The sequence below is a fragment of the Schistocerca cancellata genome, chromosome 8, assembly GCF_023864275.1.
Source record: "Schistocerca cancellata isolate TAMUIC-IGC-003103 chromosome 8, iqSchCanc2.1, whole genome shotgun sequence".
In the NCBI taxonomy this organism is placed as follows: domain Eukaryota; kingdom Metazoa; phylum Arthropoda; class Insecta; order Orthoptera; family Acrididae; genus Schistocerca; species Schistocerca cancellata.
Window position 1 is genome coordinate 330,451,085 of NC_064633.1, and position 22,075 is coordinate 330,473,159.

The 22,075-nt window shown below is 42.5% G+C and overlaps 1 protein-coding gene across 1 annotated transcript in view; it reads right to left on the reverse strand.

Annotated features, from left to right (window-relative positions):
• Positions 1 to 21,047, reverse strand: part of LOC126095013 (juvenile hormone esterase-like) — a 48,294-nt gene extending 27,247 nt beyond the window's left edge. The window contains exons 1-5 of the mRNA XM_049909672.1: positions 20,950 to 21,047; positions 19,273 to 19,407; positions 15,718 to 16,000; positions 9,567 to 9,752; positions 929 to 1,149 (exon numbers count right to left, since the gene is read on the reverse strand). Of these exons, the coding sequence (XP_049765629.1) occupies positions 929 to 1,149; positions 9,567 to 9,752; positions 15,718 to 16,000; positions 19,273 to 19,407; positions 20,950 to 21,033 (909 nt within the window). The 5' untranslated portion in view covers positions 21,034 to 21,047. The remainder of the gene's footprint in view (positions 1 to 928; positions 1,150 to 9,566; positions 9,753 to 15,717; positions 16,001 to 19,272; positions 19,408 to 20,949) is intronic.
• Positions 21,048 to 22,075: the final 1,028 nt, after the last annotated feature.

Here is a 22,075-nt window from a genome sequence, read left to right on the forward strand (position 1 = left end):
AGGAAAATAACTGTATAATTTTGAGCATCTGCTTATCCTTTAACACTATCGAATGTCATATACACGCTAACGACACACAACAAAGGAATTATACTGATGGGACGTAGATAGGTATATGTGATGTACAAGTACTGAGGTACATGCACAGATGAACAAATTGTTATAATTTCAGAAAAAAATTGGATGATACATTCAACAGAAGAGGCTTCACGAACTGAGGAAGTCAATAAAGCGTTGGTAGATACTCGGTCTGGCATTGATTGACTGACTTGTTGGATGTCCTCCTGAGGGATATCGTGCCACATTCTTTCCAACTGGCGTGTTAGATCGTCTACGATGGTCATCGGAGCTTAGTTCGATGCGGGACTGATCGCCGATGACAATTCTACTCCTGTCAATGAGAATCCAGGCAGAACATCTTCAAACACTTTGTCAGCTAAAACAGAGCCGTATGAGGTGCGGGTTCAGCTATTCTGATTTGTGGTTTCCGTAGCTGTAGAAATCGATTTCAACGTAGGAAGTATGGAGATAGCGCAGCATGCTGGTGTAGTTGCCGAATAATGACGTCAACGCCAATAGCCCCGTCCTCGACGGACGACTCGAGAAATAGTCACCATGTTACCAAACACGGGCAACGCAGCAGACACACGTCACTCTGAATACTATGCTCGCAGTTACTGTTAGGACTGATCATTGCACGACTGCCTACTTCTGGGAAATTCAGCGAAGGGCATGGTTAAAACTTCATACACCTGATATCTCTACGCTGCAGGTACTACTTTCTTCCGAATTTATGCGACGATTATGGCATTGTTTCCGATATTGTGGATGTCAGGAATTTGTTTTTACCTGAATCGATATTTCAGGTCTAATTAGGTGATGAAATTACACAGAAAATATGTTATGCACTAATAACTGGAGCACTTACGAAATCAGAGAGAGCGATATTGGAGTCACCGGCGAGGTCTGAGTAGTTGGCGGCGCGAAGGAAGGCAGCCAGCCGCGCGTCGTCGTCGTCAGTGTGGTTACCGCTCTGCGCCTGGAAGCCGAGCGCCTCCGCCATCCGGTACGCCCTCTCGCGGGGTTTCTCTGTCAGTGCCCAGGGGGTCGTCGCCACCCCACTCTCCATGATCACCCCGCTGAAGAGACCTGCCGAGAAAGTTAACCTTTAACATTATAGCTAAACAGCTCCCACAATGTCCGAATTCCGAATATAATTATTTATCTACAGTGATATACTGATTGTGAGCACATTCGTAAAAAGAAAATAAAGTTTCAAGCCATTATTTTCACACACATTCCGACATTTCGTGAACGACACTCTTCCAGATTGTAAGAATGGGTGGTGGTGTCTGTTCTTTCGAACACGTCCAAAAGAACTGACACCACGCATTCATATAAATGATTCGCCTCGATGGGCAGGAATCTTCCACCTGCAGTGCGGATGCACAGTTACGTTAAACCTCCTGCGAGATCTCAAACTAGCGAGCATGGAGGACATATACGGGGACTGCGGTAGGTGGGGCAGGTTGGGAGTGAGATTCGGCCGGGGAGCGTGCCGAGGTAGTCGGAGCATTTGTGACAAATACTGTGTCTGTGTAGCGCAGTGCTTAACGCGGCTGCCTAGTAAGTAGGAGATCCAGGGTTCGAGTCCTGGTCTAACATGTGCTTTTACTCGTTGCCGCTGATTCCGCACAAAGCCCTGACCACATTATTTCCTTCCATTTCCTTTCCTTTCAGCCTCCTCCCTCTTCGATTTATATAACATGTTCCAGACTGACTACATGAGATAACGCTTTAAAATGAAATTAGTATCGAGGCAGCAATACCTACATTTTGCGAGTAGTAAGCTTCCACATCAACTAAAATAAGGATGTACCTTAAACCCCTCCCCTCAGCATTCACTATAAATGATCTAGGGCAATTATGCAAATCGTAAACTAGAGTAACTAGACGTGAAATGATTCCGTGGTCCCAATACACGCGCATACGAGAACATATGATGCCTGTTTCACTCAGTATAACAGCTCGTTTCATTTCGAGAGATAATGTCCTCAGATTGTACCACCAAGAGGTGGTTTGGATAGGTTACGAATGGCGTGGTACAGCTCGAGCCTGGAAGGTGGTGTGCTTTGTGGCAGGAGGCGTCCAAGAGAGCCGAAGCACAACAACACAATGAAGATATTCAACATTGTAGTACCTGGCTAGGAAAGTCTTAAAGTTACTGATTTCTTTTCAATGGCCTTGGCACGATACAAGCAAAAGTAATACTGTGAAGATTACAGAGTGATGTTATGAAAGTGATGTATGGTAGTGGTGAATTAACATCGCATTTGTTAAGTGTGACGCGCTCGAGACTGGTTACAGTGAAAACAACTTGGACGCTCTACGACAGAAAAGAGTAAGAAACTGTGAAAGGCACCGGAGTTTGCATAGTTTACTTCAGAAGTTTTCATAAGCTTAAGGTTAATCTGTCCAAGGAGTGAGCTTTCAGATGCACCTTCAAAGGGGAAACCAAGGACTGGCGAGTACGAGAAGATAAAACTACAATCATCAACCAATAATTGTGGATAAAAGAGATAATTTATAATTTACGACATGCTACTCAATGGGCCTTGAGTATCCAGTGTCACGTGGGACACTACCTCCATGCAGCGAGAGTAGGACAGGCCAGTATTTCACAGCTTTTAATTGAAAACCGCATTCCAACATTGTATTCCTTCCAGATATCGAACACGTGATTACTCGGCGCTCCACCGTGGTCGTGCAGCGAACTACGGCAGTACACTGGGACCGGAGCTCGCGTGTCATGCAGACTGGAGCAGAGCGCGGTTCTAAACATTATAATACTTCCACATTGTTTAGTACCTGCACACCTACCTATCATTTGCAGAACAGTGGAGCAAGTGGACTATGAATGTTGCAACCAAACAAGAAAAAATAGCAATGATTCTGATTTATGGAAATCAGGCCGAACGTTTTCCAGAGAAAGCAGTCTCTCGTTAGTTCTCTTACAAGGTTGTGAACGCCTTTTGCCGGCCGCGGTGGTCTCGCGGCTCTAGGCGCGCAGTCCGGAACCGCGGGACTGCTACGGTCGCAGGTTCGAATCCTGCCTCGGGCATGGGTGCGTGTGATGTCCTTAGGTTAGTTAGGTTTTAGTAGTTCAAGTTCTAGGGGACTGATGACCACAGAAGTTGAGTCCCATAGTGCTCAGAGCCATTTGAACCATTTTTTGAACGCCTTTGTGTCTGATGGCAGCGTACAGACCAGCAGAAGGAAACGAAGGAAACGTGTTACAGGAGAAGCTAATGAAATAACTGCAGTGCTTCACAACTGTCAGACAAGAGCCCGGAAATTACACCGCGATTCCGGTATGTCCGTAGGTAGGAACCATCTATACCCAGAGTGGGGTCTTTCCCACTCGTCGCTAATAGGATTGCCGACGGGACGCTGCGTTCTCGGAATGCTATTCAACAATTTCAAACAAATAACATTAGTAGTTTTATTTCCAGAAAGCGAACTGACAATATTTATCTTTCTTTACAGCAAATGTTGCTAGCGAGAGGTGACGTGAAAACAGAACATTTCTTGCTACACACAGAGACTAAAGAAACACTCGATACTGACAGCGTAGCACTAATCACGTTGCAGACTCGTGCTGATCTTGTGCGGCCGAGGCTAACAGTAGCTGCGTTTATATGCAGCTGTTGTAGGAGGCTCGCCTGGCGCCGACTCTTCACTGCCTTCCCTGGTCTTTCGTTTCGCATCTTCGTTCCGGCGTTTTTGGTTACGCCAGAACACTCCGTGTCACTGCGTCAATATCTTCACGGCGACGATTTCCATAACCGGGTAGTGTTTTGCGAACGGGCATGTCAACAAATGCAAACGACTCCCGCTTTCTTTGTTGGGGTACTAGTTTCCGATGAGTCTACATTCACAAACCATGGTAGCGTTAACCGGCATAACTGGAATGTAAACGATTCCCAGTGGTTACGGCAAGTTGGCCAGCAACAGCCTTGGTCGGTTAACGTATCGTGACACCATGGGGAACAAACTCACGGAACCATAACCTGTTGACTGCACAAAAATATCGAAATTTTTTTTTTGTAGCAGGAACTATCGGCACTACGGAAGGATATCACCCTGGACGTTCGACAGCGTATATGATTTCAGCTTGACGATTTCCCGGCGCATTACGCAACTGAAGAACGTTAGGTATTAGACCGTGTTTACGTTGGTCAATGGATCGGCAGGTGTAGCCCTATTAGATATCCCAAAGGGTGGCCGGGTTTTATTTCTTTCTGTGCGGATGTTTAAAAGGTATGGCCTACCAACAAGTGCCAACGGGCCGTGAAGACATGGTGGAGAACATCAGAAACGCCTGTGCTGACATTCCCGCAGATATGCTTCAGTCCTGTGTACTGTCATTTGAAAAGCGGATCACTAAGTGTATTGAAGTTGGCGATACTACGTTTGTACACTTACTCTAACTGGAAAAGTGAAATAGCGTTCGCCTCGAGCCACGATCACAGTGGAGAGTTGATTAGTTCCCTGTTCGATACGTCGGAGGAATACAACGTTGCTAATGGGGCTGGCAATTAGTAGTAGTTATGAAATTCTGGCCTGTCATAACCTTGCAACAAGGAGGTGGGGTCCCACGTATCATTGAGTATTGAAGGGCCATTGAGTAGCATGTCATAAATTACGATTGTGTACCCATATCTCCCCCCATGAACCATGGACCTTGCCGTTGGTGGGGAGGCTTGCGTGCCTCAGCGATACAGATGGCCGTACCGTAGGTGCAACAACAACGGAGGGGTATCTGTTGAGAGGCCAGACAAACATGTGGTTCCTGAAGAGGGGCAGCAGCCTTTTCAGTAGTTGCAGGGGCAACAGTCTGGATGATTGATTGATCTGGCCTTGTAACATTAACCAAAACGGCCTTGCTATGCTGGTACTGCGAACGGCTGAAAGCAAGGGGAAACTACAGCCGTAATTTTTCCCGAGGACATGCAGCTCTACTGTATGATTAAATGATGATGGCGTCCTCTTGGGTAAAATATTCCGGAGGTAAAATAGTCCCCCATTCGGATCTCCGGGCGGGGACTACTCAGGAGCACGTCGTTATCAGGAGAAAGAAAACTGGCGTTCTACGGATCGGAGCGTGGAATGTCAGATCCCTTAATCGGGCAGGTAGGTTAGAAAATTTAAAAAGGGAAATGGATAGGTTAAAGTTAGATATAGTGGGAATTAGTGAAGTTCGGTGGCAGGAGGAACAAGACTTTTGGTCAGGTGATTACAGGGTTATAAATACAAAATCAAATAGGGGTAATGCAGGAGTAGGTTTAATAATGAATAAAAAAATAGGAGTGCGGGTTAGCTACTACAAACAACATAGTGAACGCATTATTGTGGCCAAGATAGACACAAAGCCCATGCCTACTACAGTAGTACAAGTTTATATGCCAACTACCTCTGCAGATGATGAAGAAATAGATGAAATGTATGACGAGATAAAAGAAATTATTCAGGTAGTGAAGGGAGACGAAAATTTAATAGTCATGGGTGACTGGAATTCGTCAGTAGGAAAAGGGAGAGAAGGAAACATAGTAGGTGAATATGGATTGGGGGGAAGGAATGAAAGAGGAAGCCGCCTTGTAGAATTTTGCACAGAGCATAACTTAATCATAGCCAACACTTGGTTCAAGAATCACAAAAGAAGGTTGTATACCTGGAAGAATCCTGGAGATACTAAAAGGTATCAGATAGATTATATAATGGTAAGACAGAGATTTAGGAACCAGGTTTTAAATTGTAAGACATTTCCTGGGGCAGATGTGGATTCTGACCACAATCTATTGGTTATGAACTGCAGATTGAAACTGAAGAAACTGCAAAAAGGTGGGAATTTAAGGAGATGGGACCTGGATAAACTGAAAGAACCAGAGGTTGTAGAGAGTTTCAGGGAGAGCATAAGGGAACAATTGACAGGAATGGGGGAAAGAAATACAGTAGAAGAAGAATGGGTAGCTCTGAGGGATGAAGTAGTGAAGGCAGCAGAGGATCAAGCAGGTAAAAAGACGAGGGCTAATAGAAATCCTTGGGTAACAGAAGAAATATTGAATTTAATTGATGAAAGGAGAAAATATAAAAATGCAGTAAATGAAGCAGGCAAAAAGGAATACAAACGTCTCAAAAATGAGATCGACAGGGAGTGCAAAATGGCTAAGCAGGGATGGCTAGAGGACAAATGTAAGGATGTAGAGGCTTATCTCACTAGGAGTAAGATAGATACTGCCTACAGGAAAATTAAAGAGACCTTTGGAGAGAAGAGAACCACTTGTATGAATATCAAGAGCTCAGATGGCAACCCAGTTCTAAGCAAAGAAGGGAAGGCAGAAAGGTGGAAGGAGTATATAGAGGGTTTATACAAGGGCGATGTACTTGAGGACAATGTTATGGAAATGGAAGAGGATGTAGATGAAGACGAAATGGGAGATAAGATACTGCGTGAAGAGTTTGACAGAGCACTGAAAGACCTGAGTCGAAACAAGGCCCCGGGAGTAGACAACATTCCATTTGAACTACTGATGGCCTCGGGAGAGCCAGTCATGACAAAACTTTACCATCTGGTGAGCACGATGTATGAGACAGGCGAAATACCCTCAGACTTCAAGAAGAATATAATAATTCCAATCCCAAAGAAAGCAGGTGTTGACAGATGTGAAAATTACCGAACTATCAGTTTAATAAGTCACAGCTGCAAAATACTAACGCGAATTCTTTACAGACGAATGGAAAAACTGGTAGAAGCCGACCTCGGGGAAGATCAGTTTGGATTCCGTAGAAATGTTGGAATACGTGAGGCAATACTGACCTTACGACTTATCTTAGAAGAAAGATTAAGAAAAGGCAAACCTACGTTTCTAGCATTTGTAGACTTAGAGAAAGCTTTTGACAATGTTAACTGGAATACTCTCTTTCAAATTCTGAAGGTGGCAGGGGTAAAATACAGGGAGCGAAAGGCTATTTACAGTTTGTACAGAAAGCAGATGGCAGTTATAAGAGTCGAGGGGCATGAAAGGGAAGCAGTGGTTGGGAAAGGAGTAAGACAGGGTTGTAGCCTCTCCCCGATGTTATTCAATCTGTATATTGAGCAAGCAGTAAAGGAAACAAAAGAAAAATTCGGTGTAGGTATTAAAATTCATGGAGCAGAAATAAAAACGTTGAGGTTCGCCGATGACATTGTAATTCTGTCAGAGACAGCAAAGGACTTGGAAGAGCAGTTGAACGGAATGGACAGTGTCTTGAAAGGAGGATATAAGATGAACATCAACAAAAGTAAAACGAGGATAATGGAATGTAGTCAAATTAAGTCGGATGATGCTGAGGGAATTAGATTAGGAAATGAGACACTTAAAGTAGTAAAGGAGTTTTGCTATTTAGGGAGTAAAATAACCGACGATGGTCGAAGTAGAGAGGCAAGGAAAGCGTTTCTCAAGAAGAGGAATTTGTTAACATCGAGTATAGATTTAAATGTCAGGAAGTCGTTTCTGAAAGTATTTGTATGGAGTGTAGCCATGTATGGAAGTGAAACATGGACGATAACTAGTTTGGACAAGAAGAGAATAGAATCTTTCGAAATGTGGTGCTACAGAAGAATGCTGAAGATAAGATGGGTAGATCACGTAACTAATGAGGAGGTATTGAATAGGATTGGGGAGAAGAGAAGTTTGTGGCACAACTTGACTAGAAGAAGGGATCGGTTGGTAGGACATGTTTTGAGGCATCAAGGGATCACAAATTTAGCATTGGAGGGCAGTGTGGAGGGTAAAAGTCGTAGAGGGAGACCAAGAGATGAATACACTAAGCAGATTCAGAAGGATGTAGGTTGCAGTAGATACTGGGAGATGAAGAAGCTTGCACAGGAAAGAGTAGCATGGAGAGCTGCATCAAACCAGTCTCAGGACCGAAGACCACAACAACAACATACCCATATCTATTACTCCGATCATGGCGCCATCTGTGACGAAACGGAGAAAATGCTTCAAACAAAACGGTTGTAGATTTCGCCGTGGAATCGTAATCTGCATTAAAAATCGGGAGCTCCCACTAAAATACTCAAAGTTGCCCCCCGCCACCAACGCATGGTATGGGGTGGGGGTTCGAGTATAGTATCATTGGATGTCCTTCTCCGAGACAAACAAATTGGAATTAAAACTTATTTTTGATCCGATGCAGAGTTTTCGAGATATTTCAAAGTATTCAGTTAAAATAAACACACTGTACTACCATGCCATGTTATAAAACTAGGAAATCTGTAACATTAAAATAACCGACATACCTGGACGCATTCGTCGGTTGGCCATGGAGAATCGGAGTTCCATGAGCATATTAACAGACTGCATAAAAACAGTGCAGTTCAAGCTAGAACAAGAAAGTAACGGTGCTACTCGGCCCATGGAAATCCATAGAATTCGTAACGGCAAATAGGGACCAAACGCCTGCCGGAAAACCACCTAGCAAGCAGTACTTGTACGCTAAATCCCACCATCATCCGACTGATATTTTACACACGCCAACCCCAGAACCCACCGGATCAGTGAGAAAAATAGTAACAAACAAGAACTGAAAAAGGCAACGGATACGACAGTAAAACAATAAGATCAACAAGGTTCAAGGGAAGCCAGGTACAGAAAATGAAATAATAGAACAGCTCCCAGTGGTTCACTTCGCGGTCCACAGCGTTGTCGTGGAGGTGCAACCAGGAAGCTGAATCTCAGTATTAGGGTCAAATTCGTTGAATCCTTCCCCAAAAAGGATGGAGGACCCAAAAAACTTGATGCTGGCTCACTGCTCCATTGCCGTTTTCCGACAGATGTCGGACACGTGCTATTAGATTCGTGGCAGTAGTCCGGCTGCAATGAAGCTAGAAGAAGTTCTACACGGCTGTTGTTGAAACTTCAAGGATCGTAATGCCACAACTCTCCACTAGGTAGCATTGAAGTCTGGAATTTCACACAAGCAGTCCTAACGGAAAAGGGACACACTGCTTACAATTCTTTTCTTCGTAACTAATTCTTGGGGAAGAACACCGCATGGTCCCCCCACCCACGGAAGCTCGACGCTGATTCCTAGTTGGCTACCAATTAGTAGCAAATTGTGTTATCTATGAATAGTCTAGCATGTATCCCGTCACTCTCTCCTAACACAGACCAGCAGTATTTCAGGCCCAATAAATTTTTAAGAAATGTGACGTCAGTGGTGTTATGAAACGTTCAAAAATGCGATATATTGAAGCATCCATTCATAGCTCGTCTATACCTAAAGAAGGCTGCTGCAAAATGACCGAAGGTCAGCCAATTTAGTATTTCATTGTTTTATGTATTTCATAAGAGGTGACGTCAGTACGTCTAGAAGGTTTTAATGTAATGCTCCAAAGGGGTTGCAAGAACCTGAAAGATGTTCATTAATTTCTCAAACATGCAAATATATCCGATTACCGGTCTTCTAATTCCTAAATGAATACACGTAGTTTTAGCACTTGGCAGCTTAAGAGTGCTCACCCCCAGTCGCCGGCGAGAGGAAGAGGTGTGAGGTGGAACCGCCACCCGCGCTCTCCCCGAAGATGACGACCTTGCTGGGGTCCCCGCCGAAGGCCGCGATGTTCCTCTGCACCCATTGCAACGACAGCACCTGGTCTTTGAGCCCCGCGTTGCCTGGGATGTCGGTGTTCTGCAGGCTCAGGAAACCTGCCACACGCCGACACAAAATTACCAAACACCATTTCTTGAAACATGTGGACTGTTAGACGTAATCGCCTCGTTTATCGTACATACAAACGCCTTAACATTCAGTTTCTAATTTTTTTGTTATGAGAAAAAGTGTCTAGCATATATGGGCTACGGCTATCGAAACGTTTGAAAGTTAGTGCCCGGTGGTGAGTTTCCAAACGCAGAACGCCGCAACTCTAAAAAGCCTAAAAACCGCCTTTGATACTTAAAATATTTAAAAAAAATACGATCATAACATCGGTAGTTGAATGCTTAGTGTCAACGTCATGTGACGGAAGTATCTGGTTCAGTTCTCGTTTTTCACTTTTAATACAATTCTATATACATTATCAAATAGAAACGATAATAAGCAAATACTTTCTTTTAAAAATAGCTATATCTTTTTCATTACTGCTCCTAATAGAATAAATTAAAATCTGATACAGACAAAAGAAATATCTTATTAATACTTTGTTATAAATTAAAAGAAAAACAAAAAATGTACATCAATAATACTAAACAATCTTAAGAAATAAAAAACTGTAGTTCTTTTCTTGTATTTGACGTTTCGCACTCTAGCATCAAGCTTTAATCTGACCTGAAAATTCACATTCTCATATGACCAGTAATTAAAAATAAAAGCTGCTATTTTCATGAAAAAAATTGTGATTAAGTGTATGTTGACTAACACTTCCATTTCTAATAAACATGGAATGTAAATGAAATGGTTCAAATGGCTCTGAGCACTATGCGACTTAACTTCTGAGGTCATCAGTCGCCTAGAACTTAGAACTAATTAAACCTAACTAACCTAACGACATCACACACATCCATGCCCGAGGCAGGATTCGAACCTACGACCGTAGCGGTCACTCGGTTCCAGACTGTAGCGCCCAGAACCGCACGGCCATTCCGGCCGGCATAAAAATGAAAGTAAAAATGTTGCTACTAACTAGAACTAAACCAGTAAATGCACGATTACAACATTATGAAGAAAATGTAGGAGGACAGAACAGTCCGTGATGTCTCCTTCTGAGAACGATGTCATCGAAGTCCATGTAAGGAAGTATTCTGCGCGAAGCCAGTACCGTTCTGAAGTAAACACGGTAACATTGGTATGGATGTGTTTTGACATTTGTCATTCGTTCTGCAGAATGTCATGCTGTTCTGCTTTTACTTGTGCAGATACTCGTAGAAGTCAAGGTGGATTTTGTAGGCTTGTATTTCCACGGAATGAAGAAAAAGGAAAACAGTGAGCATTTGCAGTGAACAAAGGATACGCAAAATAATCCTTTTGCATTTGTATTTGCGTTTTCAATTTTATCACATTCCACAATATCAGGCTTCGTTTCCATTTGGTCACTACCGCTGAGGGTCCCGCGGATAAATTGTTATCATATTTGTTTCGCATTTGTTTTTGGTTAATTTGGCAATGTTCACTGTGAGTAAGGGGCCAGTTGAAGAGTGTTTGCTGAACAAACTATCTTGGACGAAATATTTTCTATCTAAAAATATTGTGAACATCTTAAATTTTGTCTAAGATTCAAATAGGCATTGTCGAAGTTTCGAAATACTAATTGTATACGAGAGAAACAATGGGTGCAATACACGAATGAGGAGAGCATAGGTCGACGGTGAGCTAAAGCTACGACTAGGGCTACTCTCAGCACAGGATTTCAAATATAGATAATCCAAGAACATAACAAACTTTCAAAATTAACGTTGCAATTCAGTGCACGCTGTTTTAACTATGCCTGCAGCCAGTTCCTCTGTGCAGGATAATACAAGGGTCGTTCAATAAGCAATACCCCACTTTTTTTTTAAAAAAGAAGCCATTAATATACATAGACAAATGTCCTTGTTGGTGCTTCACATTTGATGTTTGTTCTGGGTGCCGGTGAAGTTTCGAACCGTTCTGGCAGATGTCAGAGCCGTAGTACAGCGTCAAAAAAATGAGGTCTACATAAGACTCATTTTACAAGCAACATGTTGTTATTGAATTCTAGTGTGCAGAAAAAGAAATAGTCGTGAACATGCTTAAACATTTGTGTGCAGTGTATGGCGATGCTGCAGTTGATAGTACAGTTGGGTGATGGGTAAGGAAAGTTACAGCCTCAGGAAATGCAGAAACAAAGCTCCACGATCAGCCCCGCTCGGGACGTCCTGTCACAGCCACTGCTCCAGACATGCTGAGCCGTGCGCATGCCATTACTCGTGCCGACCGCCGCTTAAACATTCTCTACGGGGAACATGCTTTGAAGATGACGAGAGTGTCAGTCGTGCAGTGAAAACATGGCTACGCGTACAGGACAAGAGCTTTTTCCAGCAGGGAATACATGTTCTTCCACAACGTTGGCTTACGGCCATAGAACGTGATGGAGACTACGTAGGCAGTTAGTACATGGACCAGAAATGTTCATGTATATTGTGATCAAATTCTGACTCTTAACAATAAATATGTTCTGAGGAAAAAAAGTGGGGCAATACTTATTGAAGGACCCTCATAATGAGGTATATGGGCTATTCTAAGAACTGAAACTGTTGAACTGAAGAGTGTAGTAACATAGTCATATCCGCATACTATTTCGCACAGAGTATCGCTCCTAGCAGCTTTTACTTGAATCTGAAAAACTGTGTTGTGCATCTGCATTGCTTTCGCGTAGTCTGCATTCTTCATTCCTATTACTGTGCTTAGTAATTAGATTTAAGTGGCTATGAAAGTGTACATGAAGCCTGTATGTTTTTGACGCTCATGAGCAAACGATTTTTTTTTTTTTGTATCTTGTTTGCTGCATTCTGCCGGATATGACGTTACGCTACTGTGCGAAATACGGTTATGTAACCTGACTTTGCCAGCGTTTGTGCTCTGTGGTTATTATTTCGTTTCTTGTTCTTCACAAATGCATTACAATTACGTTCAGTCCCTGTTACACTTAAGTGTAGATAGTTAATAACACAGTAAACATATCTTTAGAGCGACTCTGAGAAAATGTGTGCCATTGCAACGCAATATAATATGCAGTACATATTAGCCACATTAGTGAGGCTCGGTATTTCGAAAGATTTGTATCACGGTAAGTAGACGTCGATACGCATTCTTACGTATAATATTAATAAATCCTAATAAAATTATAGCCAATCTTAACAAAGAAATTTGCTGATACAGAGGCTGACAATTTAGCAGTTTCTGGTGTGGAGACTTCAGGACATCACCGCAAGTGACCGCTATGCATGTGAGGCATAGGCATGCTTTGTAAGGCATTACTTGTTAGATGTTTCACATGAATGATATCTCCTAATTAGCTAATTAATGAATGATACTAAGTTCTTTGTTTTAATCCACCATTGTTTTCAGTTTTTGTATTTAAGCCGTTGTCTCACGCAAATCCGAAAATGGCGCTATAGTGAACCAACCTTAAATGATCCTATAAGTGTTTGATTTATTGTTATGAACTGGCTTTCATGTTGGCGCAGCAGTCTACTGGAACTCAGAATATATCCTACTAAAGAAGAACGTTAACGATAATGTTCAACTTTACAGATGCGTTCATATATTATCTCTCTTATAAATAGGCGTACGCTGCGATTATCTCATGTCACTTGATTTTTATGTCGTACATGTAAGCTATAGAAGTGTAATTCAATAGCACGCACTCATGAGCAACTGAATTAGACATAGCTGTATTGTTGGAGTGAGTGAGTGAACGAGAGTGAGAGACAGAGAGAGACAGTGAGAATTCTGCACAGGAAATATAATAGTTCTGTATGTGCTTCACAATTTAAGCGGTAGTCACCGTGACTGACGCGTGTCGCGTAGGATAGACGAGTGACATCGCCTTTCTTTTCGGGACCTGGCCTTCAATGCCCGGCACACAAGCCACGGAGCACAGAGTTCGCCATTAGAGCAGACACCGCCACTGGACTGTCGAAAATTAGGAAATGTTGCTTTGACTGATAAGTTCCGGTGTAGACTGGTGAACCCCAAAGTCTAGGTACGAATGCGTGTTATATGTCAGGGTACAAGTACATGCGAAATATATGGAGAAATGGTTTTCTTACCAAACGGTGATAGCACAATGCAATCTCCAGTGTCAATGGTTTTGTTTCGTTGTGGTCTTCAGTCCAAATACCGGGTTGACGTAGCTCTCGACACCAGTTTATAAGCCGGCCGGTGTGGCCGTGCGGTTCTAGGCGCTTTAGTCTGGAACCACGTGACCGCTACGGTCGTAGGTTCGAATCCTGCCTCGGGCATGGATGTGTGTGATTTCCTTAGGTTAGTTAGGTTTAAGTAGTTCTAAGTTCTAGGGGACTGATGACCACAGATGTTAAGTCCCATAGTGCTCAGAGCCTTTTGAACCAACTAGTTAACGGTGTGGAACTTTCTTTGTCCCTACATAACAAGTGCAACCTACATCTATTCCAACCTGGTTACTGCAGTAAAGTCTTAGGTTCCTTCTATAATCTTTACCTCTCGTGCTGCCTTTCATTACTAAATTGATAATTCGGCATCAGCCCCAGGATGCACCGTATCAACCGCGCTCATAGTCAGTGAAGGCTTTTGTTCCCAATTCTATCCTCTAACTCCTTACTAGTTATTCGATCACACATCTAATATTCGCCCGCCGGTGTGGCCGAGCGGTTCTAGGCGCTTCAGTCTGGAACCGCGCGACCACTACGGTCGCAGGTTCGAATCCTTCCTCAGGCACGGATGTGTGTGATGTCCTTAGGTTAGTTAGGTTTAAGTAGTTCTAAGTTCTAGGTGACTGATGACCTCAGATGTTAAGTCCCATAGTGCTCAGAGCCATTTTGAACCATCTAATATTCAGCATTTTTTATTAGAACCAAATGTTAAAAACTTACGTTCTCTTCTTGTGTGAACTGTCGCCGTCCACGTTTCACGTTGCAGGAGACAACAATACATCTAAATACCTTCATAAAATTGTTCCAAATACTTAAACTTACATTTGCTGTTAACAAATTTCTCTTTTCCGTACGAGTCTCTAAATACTGCCAGTCTGCATTTTATGCAGTCGCTACCTTGGCCTGAGTCAATTATTTTGCTGCCCAAAGGGCAAAACTCGTTAAATCTAAGTCCTTCCCCGTCGCCTGATTTAATACGAGTACATTCAATCCCTTTTTTTTTTACCTTTGTTGGTATTCATCTTACAATCTCTTTTCAAGATTCCCTTCCTCTCAACTATTCTTAAAGTCTTTTGCCGTTTCTGATAGAACCACAATGCAGTCGGTAAATCCAAAAGTTGTAATTTCTTCTGTCTAGGGTGAAATTCCTTTCCGAATCCGTCCTCGAATTATTTTACCTCTTATTCAATGTACAGACTGCATAACAACTAGAATTGGCCAAAACCCTGGCCCCCTGCATTATCAACGATTGATTCTCTTTCATGTCCTCCTACTCTGATAACTGCAGTTTTACTTCTATATAAATTGTAGGCATCATTTCCCTCCCTGTATTCTATCGCTGCTGCCTTCGCAGTTTCAAAGGATGCGTTCCAGTCAACAGTTCCCGAATCTTTAGCCAAATCTATGCTGTAAGCGTAGGTTTGCCTTTCACTTGTGTTCTAGGTAAGTCCGACAGTACTGCTTCGCGTTTCCTTACATTTTTTCCAGAATCCAAACTGATCTTCCATGAGGGCAGATATTTACAATAACTCCATTCTTCTCTAAAAACGTTTGTGTCAGTGTTTTACCGCCATGGATTATCAAACTGATGGTTCGGCAATATTCCAATAATTCCGTTCTTCCAAACAGTAATAGCTTTTTTTTTACAAATAGATTCTAATATTTAAATTTTGATAGCGATATGATTTGATTCGGGATCAAACCAGGCAATAAATTGCTAAATGATTTATGTTAATACCATCAAAATTTAACGCCTAAATCGTGACTTCACTCCTTAAAAGCGTAAACGAAAGGATTAACTCACCAAGAGCACCGAGACGATAGGTGGTTGTCACCAATACAACGCCCTTCTCCACAAAATAGTCTGGAGTGCCGCTGGAAGACGACCCAGTAATGAAGGCACCGCCATGGATGTAAACCATGACGGGGAAAGGGCCGCTCCCCGTAGCCGGCGCGTACACATTGAGGTAGAGGCAGTCTTCGGAGCCGGCAGCTGGTCGCAAGCCGAGAGCCGATGGCTGGGCACACTTCTTCGCGAAGGACAGCGCGTCTCGAACTCCGGACCAGGAGGTCGCAGGCTGCGGCGCCTGCGGACGTCAACACAGAGGCAAGGAGTGGCTCAAATTACCAGTGTCTGTTTAATGGAAGATGTGTTTTTGCAAAAATTGCAGTATTAATTGACTAAAATATCGAAAAGCAAGAAAAATTTCAAGGTTTATTCACTTGATTTTTTTCAAGCTTTGAATCGTGGACTCCAGGCCGTCGCTTAAATCAGATCACACAGCTTACATATTACGGTAAAGATATATTTATTTTCAAGCGATAGTGGCGAAGTAAGACATACCGATGAGCCAAAACGGTACGACCACCTGCTAGAACACTGACAGAAAAAAATAACACCAAGAAGAAGTTATGCGACATAGACGAAAGTTGGTAGACGTGTTTCTACATCTGAAAGTTGGTGTGTATTTTAACACGACAGTGTATTTTAAAGGGAAGAGAGACTTTATTCAGTCACAAACACGCGACCGCAGACGCACAGGCGGCGGTTGGGATCGGGTCAAATCCGTGTTGACAACTGGAATTAGCTCATCAGGAGCACGTGGAGGGTCAGTTTCACACTATGCTGCACGGTTGGGGTTATCTCAGCATTTCCACTGGCCGCTAGGGCGACCACGTGAATCGGAACAGCCGTCCGAAGTGCACCACAATGGCTCCTCGTTTCTCATGACTGTGTTTCGCGTCGAGTGCAGAATTAAAGCTTACCCCAGAATTAATAAAGGCTGAGCCATATCTATCACTGATGTGCCAATAGCCTCATTTGAAGTGGAAAATTACGCGTGTGAGAATCCTCCATCGATAGCCGCATTAGTTTATAAGATATGGCAAGTTAAATGTTATAAATAATTCCTGAAATGTAAAAGTGAATGTCTCGGCAACGCATTATGCAATTGCGACAAACGAGGAGTCTATGGTTACATCACGTAGAACTGTATTGGACTGTGATAGTCGATTCACTGAAATTATTAACACATTTAAGTGAAAGACTGAAAAGTGGATTTCGCGCAATTGAAAACAGCTTTTCTTACTAAATAAACAGAGAAACATTAAAACTAGTGGTGATGCCGTAAACTTGACATATATACCAGATTAATTAATGTTTAATTTAAATTGTTTCTGAATACTTACACTTATAAAACCGGAAATAGAAGAAAACTATAGAAATTGTTGTTGATAAATAAACTATGACAGATAACAGAAAACTGATAATGTATCTCGGAAAATTTCCCTGTGATTTGATGTATCATATGTGTATAAAAGGTTAAGTTAAGAGTTTCAGCAACTTTCATATTTAGTGTTTTAACTGACTTCAGTGGCGCCTCACCCCATGTTCCTGGGTGAACAGCGCCGTTTTAGGAGTCCAGGATCGGTCGCCTCTGCAGGCGGTCAGACTGTGTTAGGAGGACGTTTTATCAGATAAGCTGTGAAATAGCTGCTGGTTCGCGTGTGTGAATTATTCAGAGTTCCTACTTTCAGACATAGAAATTTTTTCGCATTTGATGGGCTTGGTGTTTTTCGGGTTGCGTGTGAACAAGCCGCGCTTGTAGGGCTTCAGTATGTAGCCGTTGTGGAATTTATGGTTGAGATACGGCGGAAATTTAATAGTTTTCTAAAGATAACACCAGCAATTAATAGTAGTTTGTTAAACCGCCTCCAAGATCTTAAGAGATTGAGTCAGGCTCTCAAATTAATTTATTGTGAAGTGTGACTTTCAATTATTCTATGTTCTTATTGGAAACAAATTCAAATTTATGAAACTTTAAAAAATACGGGGGTTTGCACATGATTTTTGCGTAGCAAATCCTGCCTGAATTTATATTAAATACTTTTGTGGAACATTGGGTACATTGCGAGGAATGCGATTGGCGCGCCATAGACGAAACGTAGCCAAACTTGTAGTCCACCCACATTCAAGGGGGCCCATTGAAGTGATTGTGCTATGTAATGTATGGGTAACCCTTTTCGTGCAGCAGCACGTGGGGTCTCCGAGCTGATCTAGCACTTGTGAACCATTTAGAACTTTGATTTTCGGCGGGTTGATGAGAGAGATTGTATTTTATTTCGTCGTCCACACCACATGCAGATACCCGTACAACACGATCGGTTGCACTATTCAAATTTCGCGCCAGTCGCATAAGAGTGGTGCCAATAGTGCCACTATGAGGACACATATCAGGTTTGCTTTAAATACACAGTATAACGCTCGCGAGCAGATATAAAGTGGTATGCCCAGGTTTCGTCACACGCGACAATTGAGTCCAGAAAGTTGTCCTGTTCGGCTGCAAGGCGGTGAAGAAATGCGAGGGAAGCATCAACTCGTTGCCGCATGTCGTCCTCAGTCAGCTCGCACGGCACCCATCAAACACCTTCCGGTAGTTCAATGTTTCCGTTAAAATTCTGTGAGTGGTACTTCGGGAAACCTCAGGAACCAACGTGCAGAGATCATCCAGTGTGATCCACCGATCTTCACTCATGCTTTGATCAACCTTCAACACTATCTCCTCAGAAATTAACGGTCTCCCGCTCCTTTGTTCGTCGTGAATTTCGGTCCGACCAGCTGCAAACTCTCTACATCACTTACGAACATTTTTGACATCCATGCACGACTCACCATACATTTCCGTCATCTGGCGATGGATTTCAATCGGCACAGTGCCCTTTGCGTTCAAAAACCGAATAACTGCGCTCAATCCGCACTTGGTGGTAACATCCAACGGGAGATCCATTCTCAACGGCTGCCAAGACAAGACTCGGCGCCTCAGCGCGGCGTGCACGTGTTTACACACAGCGCGTGAAGTACACTTCATAAAAGTGTGACCAACAGCCACACAAACAGACTTCTGTACTTATTAAAAAACAGGAGACCTTACTTTTGGGACTACCCTCGTATCTACGAAAATAACCTCAAACGACAGAAACCTATCAAATTAAGGAAAGAAATGTGTTTGTTGGTTTTATGATTCATGGATAATTTGTACAACTAATCGCAATGATTTGGAACAAGCCAGTTTACATTTTTGTTACACATTCATACGTAAATATAGAAATAAGATGACCGATTTAAAGTTTTTAAACAGTGGTAACACATTGTTAAAAATAGTTATAACAAGTAGCATTGATATCCCCGCTACGACTATTTACATTCTCAGTTTCAAGCCTAAGATAAATTATTCTTATAAGGCAGTATGACCTCGCTATGTGTCATATGGGTTTGGAACAGGTTACGTTATTACTTAAATAAAATGATTACAAGTATAGGATGATAACACGTTTCAAGGGTTTCATTTGTGGTACTCACACGGAATCGAAGATCTCCCAGAGGCGGCGTGGCATAGGGTATGCCCCGGAACTGGTTGTAGAGAGCGCCATTCAGTGATGTGGCCACCACACCCCTCAAGGCACCGTTTTCTACAGTCACGAATACGTCATCTCCCTAAAACAAGTTCTCAAATTACCATCTACACATACACACACACACACACAGACATTACGCATTTGAAGAAAGCATCGACGAGAGTCACATGTAGCACCAACTGTGGCTAAATAATATTAAGGGAGTAATCAGCATCTGGTGTGGGGAGAGGTTAAAAATTAATCCCAGAAATTAATCGGCATCATTTCATATCCCACTGTCGGTGACGGTTTCTAGCACTATCATTATTAAATCTCCTGGGGAGGGAAGAAAGGAAATTCACGAGACGCTTATATGATTCTGTACACCATCTACAAAAAATAGAAAATTCTCTGAGAAATGGAACGTTATCCCTCAGAAAGGGAACGTTATGTTATTTTAATGAAATTTAGGGAACTAACTGTTCAGGGAAGGGAGTAATGGCTGAGTATGGATAGAGCGTAGATTAAGTGCATCCTGCATTTAGAGCGGAGCAGACTTCATGCCTGACGTAAAATAATTTTAGGTTTCTCCCAACTACGTCAAGAGACACCTAGAACGGTTTACTTAGTGATTTAATAAGGCGTTGTTGTCTTTGGAACTGCTATGTGGGTAGTCAATTCAGTTCATTTGCAGATAACTGCAGTGAACCTAAGTTTTGCTGCTGTTGAACGAACATGAAAAACTATTTTCGAAAGCATAAGCCCACGAAAAGCATGTCAGTGTCGCATTCAGTGAAACTGAAAGAACTGTGACAATCTGTTTGAAACTTACTTCAATGACACTATCACATTACTGACATTTTTCCATTAAATGTTGAAAAGCTCCCTCTGGGAAGGGTGGAAGAGCCAGATGTCCAATCCTACTGAACTCACACACAGCCACCACTTCAAAGCTCCCTATGTAAGGAAGAGTTTCACGTGTAGAATCACACCCACGATATTCAATCCTGACACATATTCGATGTTGCTGGAATATAGATTTTGTCACCTAAGGAAAAAAAAAATAACGGGCGACTTTCGCCATTTACCATACACTTGGTGAAACGAAATGAAATAATCGTCTGGCATCACTGACCGAGAGTCCCTTCATAGGGAAGTTCTGCCTTAAATTTTCTCTTTTGATGCCATATTGGGCGACTTGCGCGTCGGTGATGATGAAATGATATGATGACAACACAATACCCAGTCCTCGTGTGAAGAACATCTCCGACCTAGCCAAGAATAGAAGCCGAGTCCGCTGCGCGGCTGTCAGACGTGGTGACAACTCAGCTGAAGGGGTGGAAGTACACCTCAATAGGTTGAGGACTGCAGGAACACCATGGTGAAACGGAATTACAATGACAACACCATTTGCGATTGCAGACAAATCTAGAGTCCCATACATATCAAATCTATGCGAGTCTGTAAACCAGAAGACTGATTTCATCATTGGATAATTCTACAAAAGCTGCGTAATATCTGGAAAATATTTAGTGCTCTTCGCATTCGGAGAGTAAGGTAACAGTCTGAACTGCAGCTATGTCTCTTATCAATTAGCTACCTGCAATTTTAACTTTGCTTCCTTCGATGTCGATTACCGTACCTCCTGAACGATGGGAAGGCGTGGGACAGCCACTACCTTCGTGTAGAAGGCAGCAGCGACTACCAGCAATGCAGCAGAATGCATGTTAGGCTCTGAGCGGCAGCAGCCGTCCCGGCAATATATATACCCACAGATCGGAGCGGAGGTATTTATCATTTGATCTGTAATGAAAGAAAGGCGATAATTAACTACAGTTCAAGTATCCCTCGACTGGTTCAAAGAAACACATTGCATCATAAATAATGTCTATATCTTATCGCCAGTAAAGGATCGCGCTGCAAAATATGATAAAGCTGTGTACCTCGTAACACATGCAATATTAGTCACACACGGGACTGATACAGATATTCATTTTAGAGTCCATGTTTACTGGCCTTTTTTCTTATTTTAGTCCATTCTACCGCTACTGAAAATTTCCTACCCCACAGTCTTAGCTGCAGGAGTACATGTATTCCACTGTAAGAGGCATCAGAACGGTTTTCGTTATATCTTATGACTCGTTTGTTTCCGGGCCAGGGTCCCTTACCTCAAATTGATACATATATCGTACTTCGTCATCCTTCAAATTTTGTAACAACATCACGTTATTATACTGCACAGGGTGTTTCACAATTGATGTTACACACTTCTAGAGGTTGTAGAGGCACTTAGTAGAAGTTTTACATAAAAACCCATGTCTGCAAATGTCATTCACCGAAGCTAAGAAGAATCAAAGTTATAGGCACCAGACCCTGTAAATGTATGTACATATAGGGTGATTCCGTGACGACGTTACAAACTTTCAAAGATGATAGAGATTAAATGTATCAATTTGAGGTAAGTTTCCTTGGTCCGGAAACGAACGAGTTGAACGTTACAAGCGAAAATCATTCTAGTATCTCAGACAGTGGAATGCATCTACCAGTACAGTTGTTGCTAAGCATGTAGGATACGCAACTTTTAGAGCTGGTGGTATGAACCAAGACAAGGGAAAAATGTTTATTGAACATACACTCTAAAACGCATAGCTGACGAGTTATGAGCATCTCCACTGTTGAACAAGTGTTCCTAGCTCTTAATGTATGCATTTTGGAGCCCCATTTTTTCTTGACTTCGTCGGTACTACCACTTCTGAAAGTTGCATACC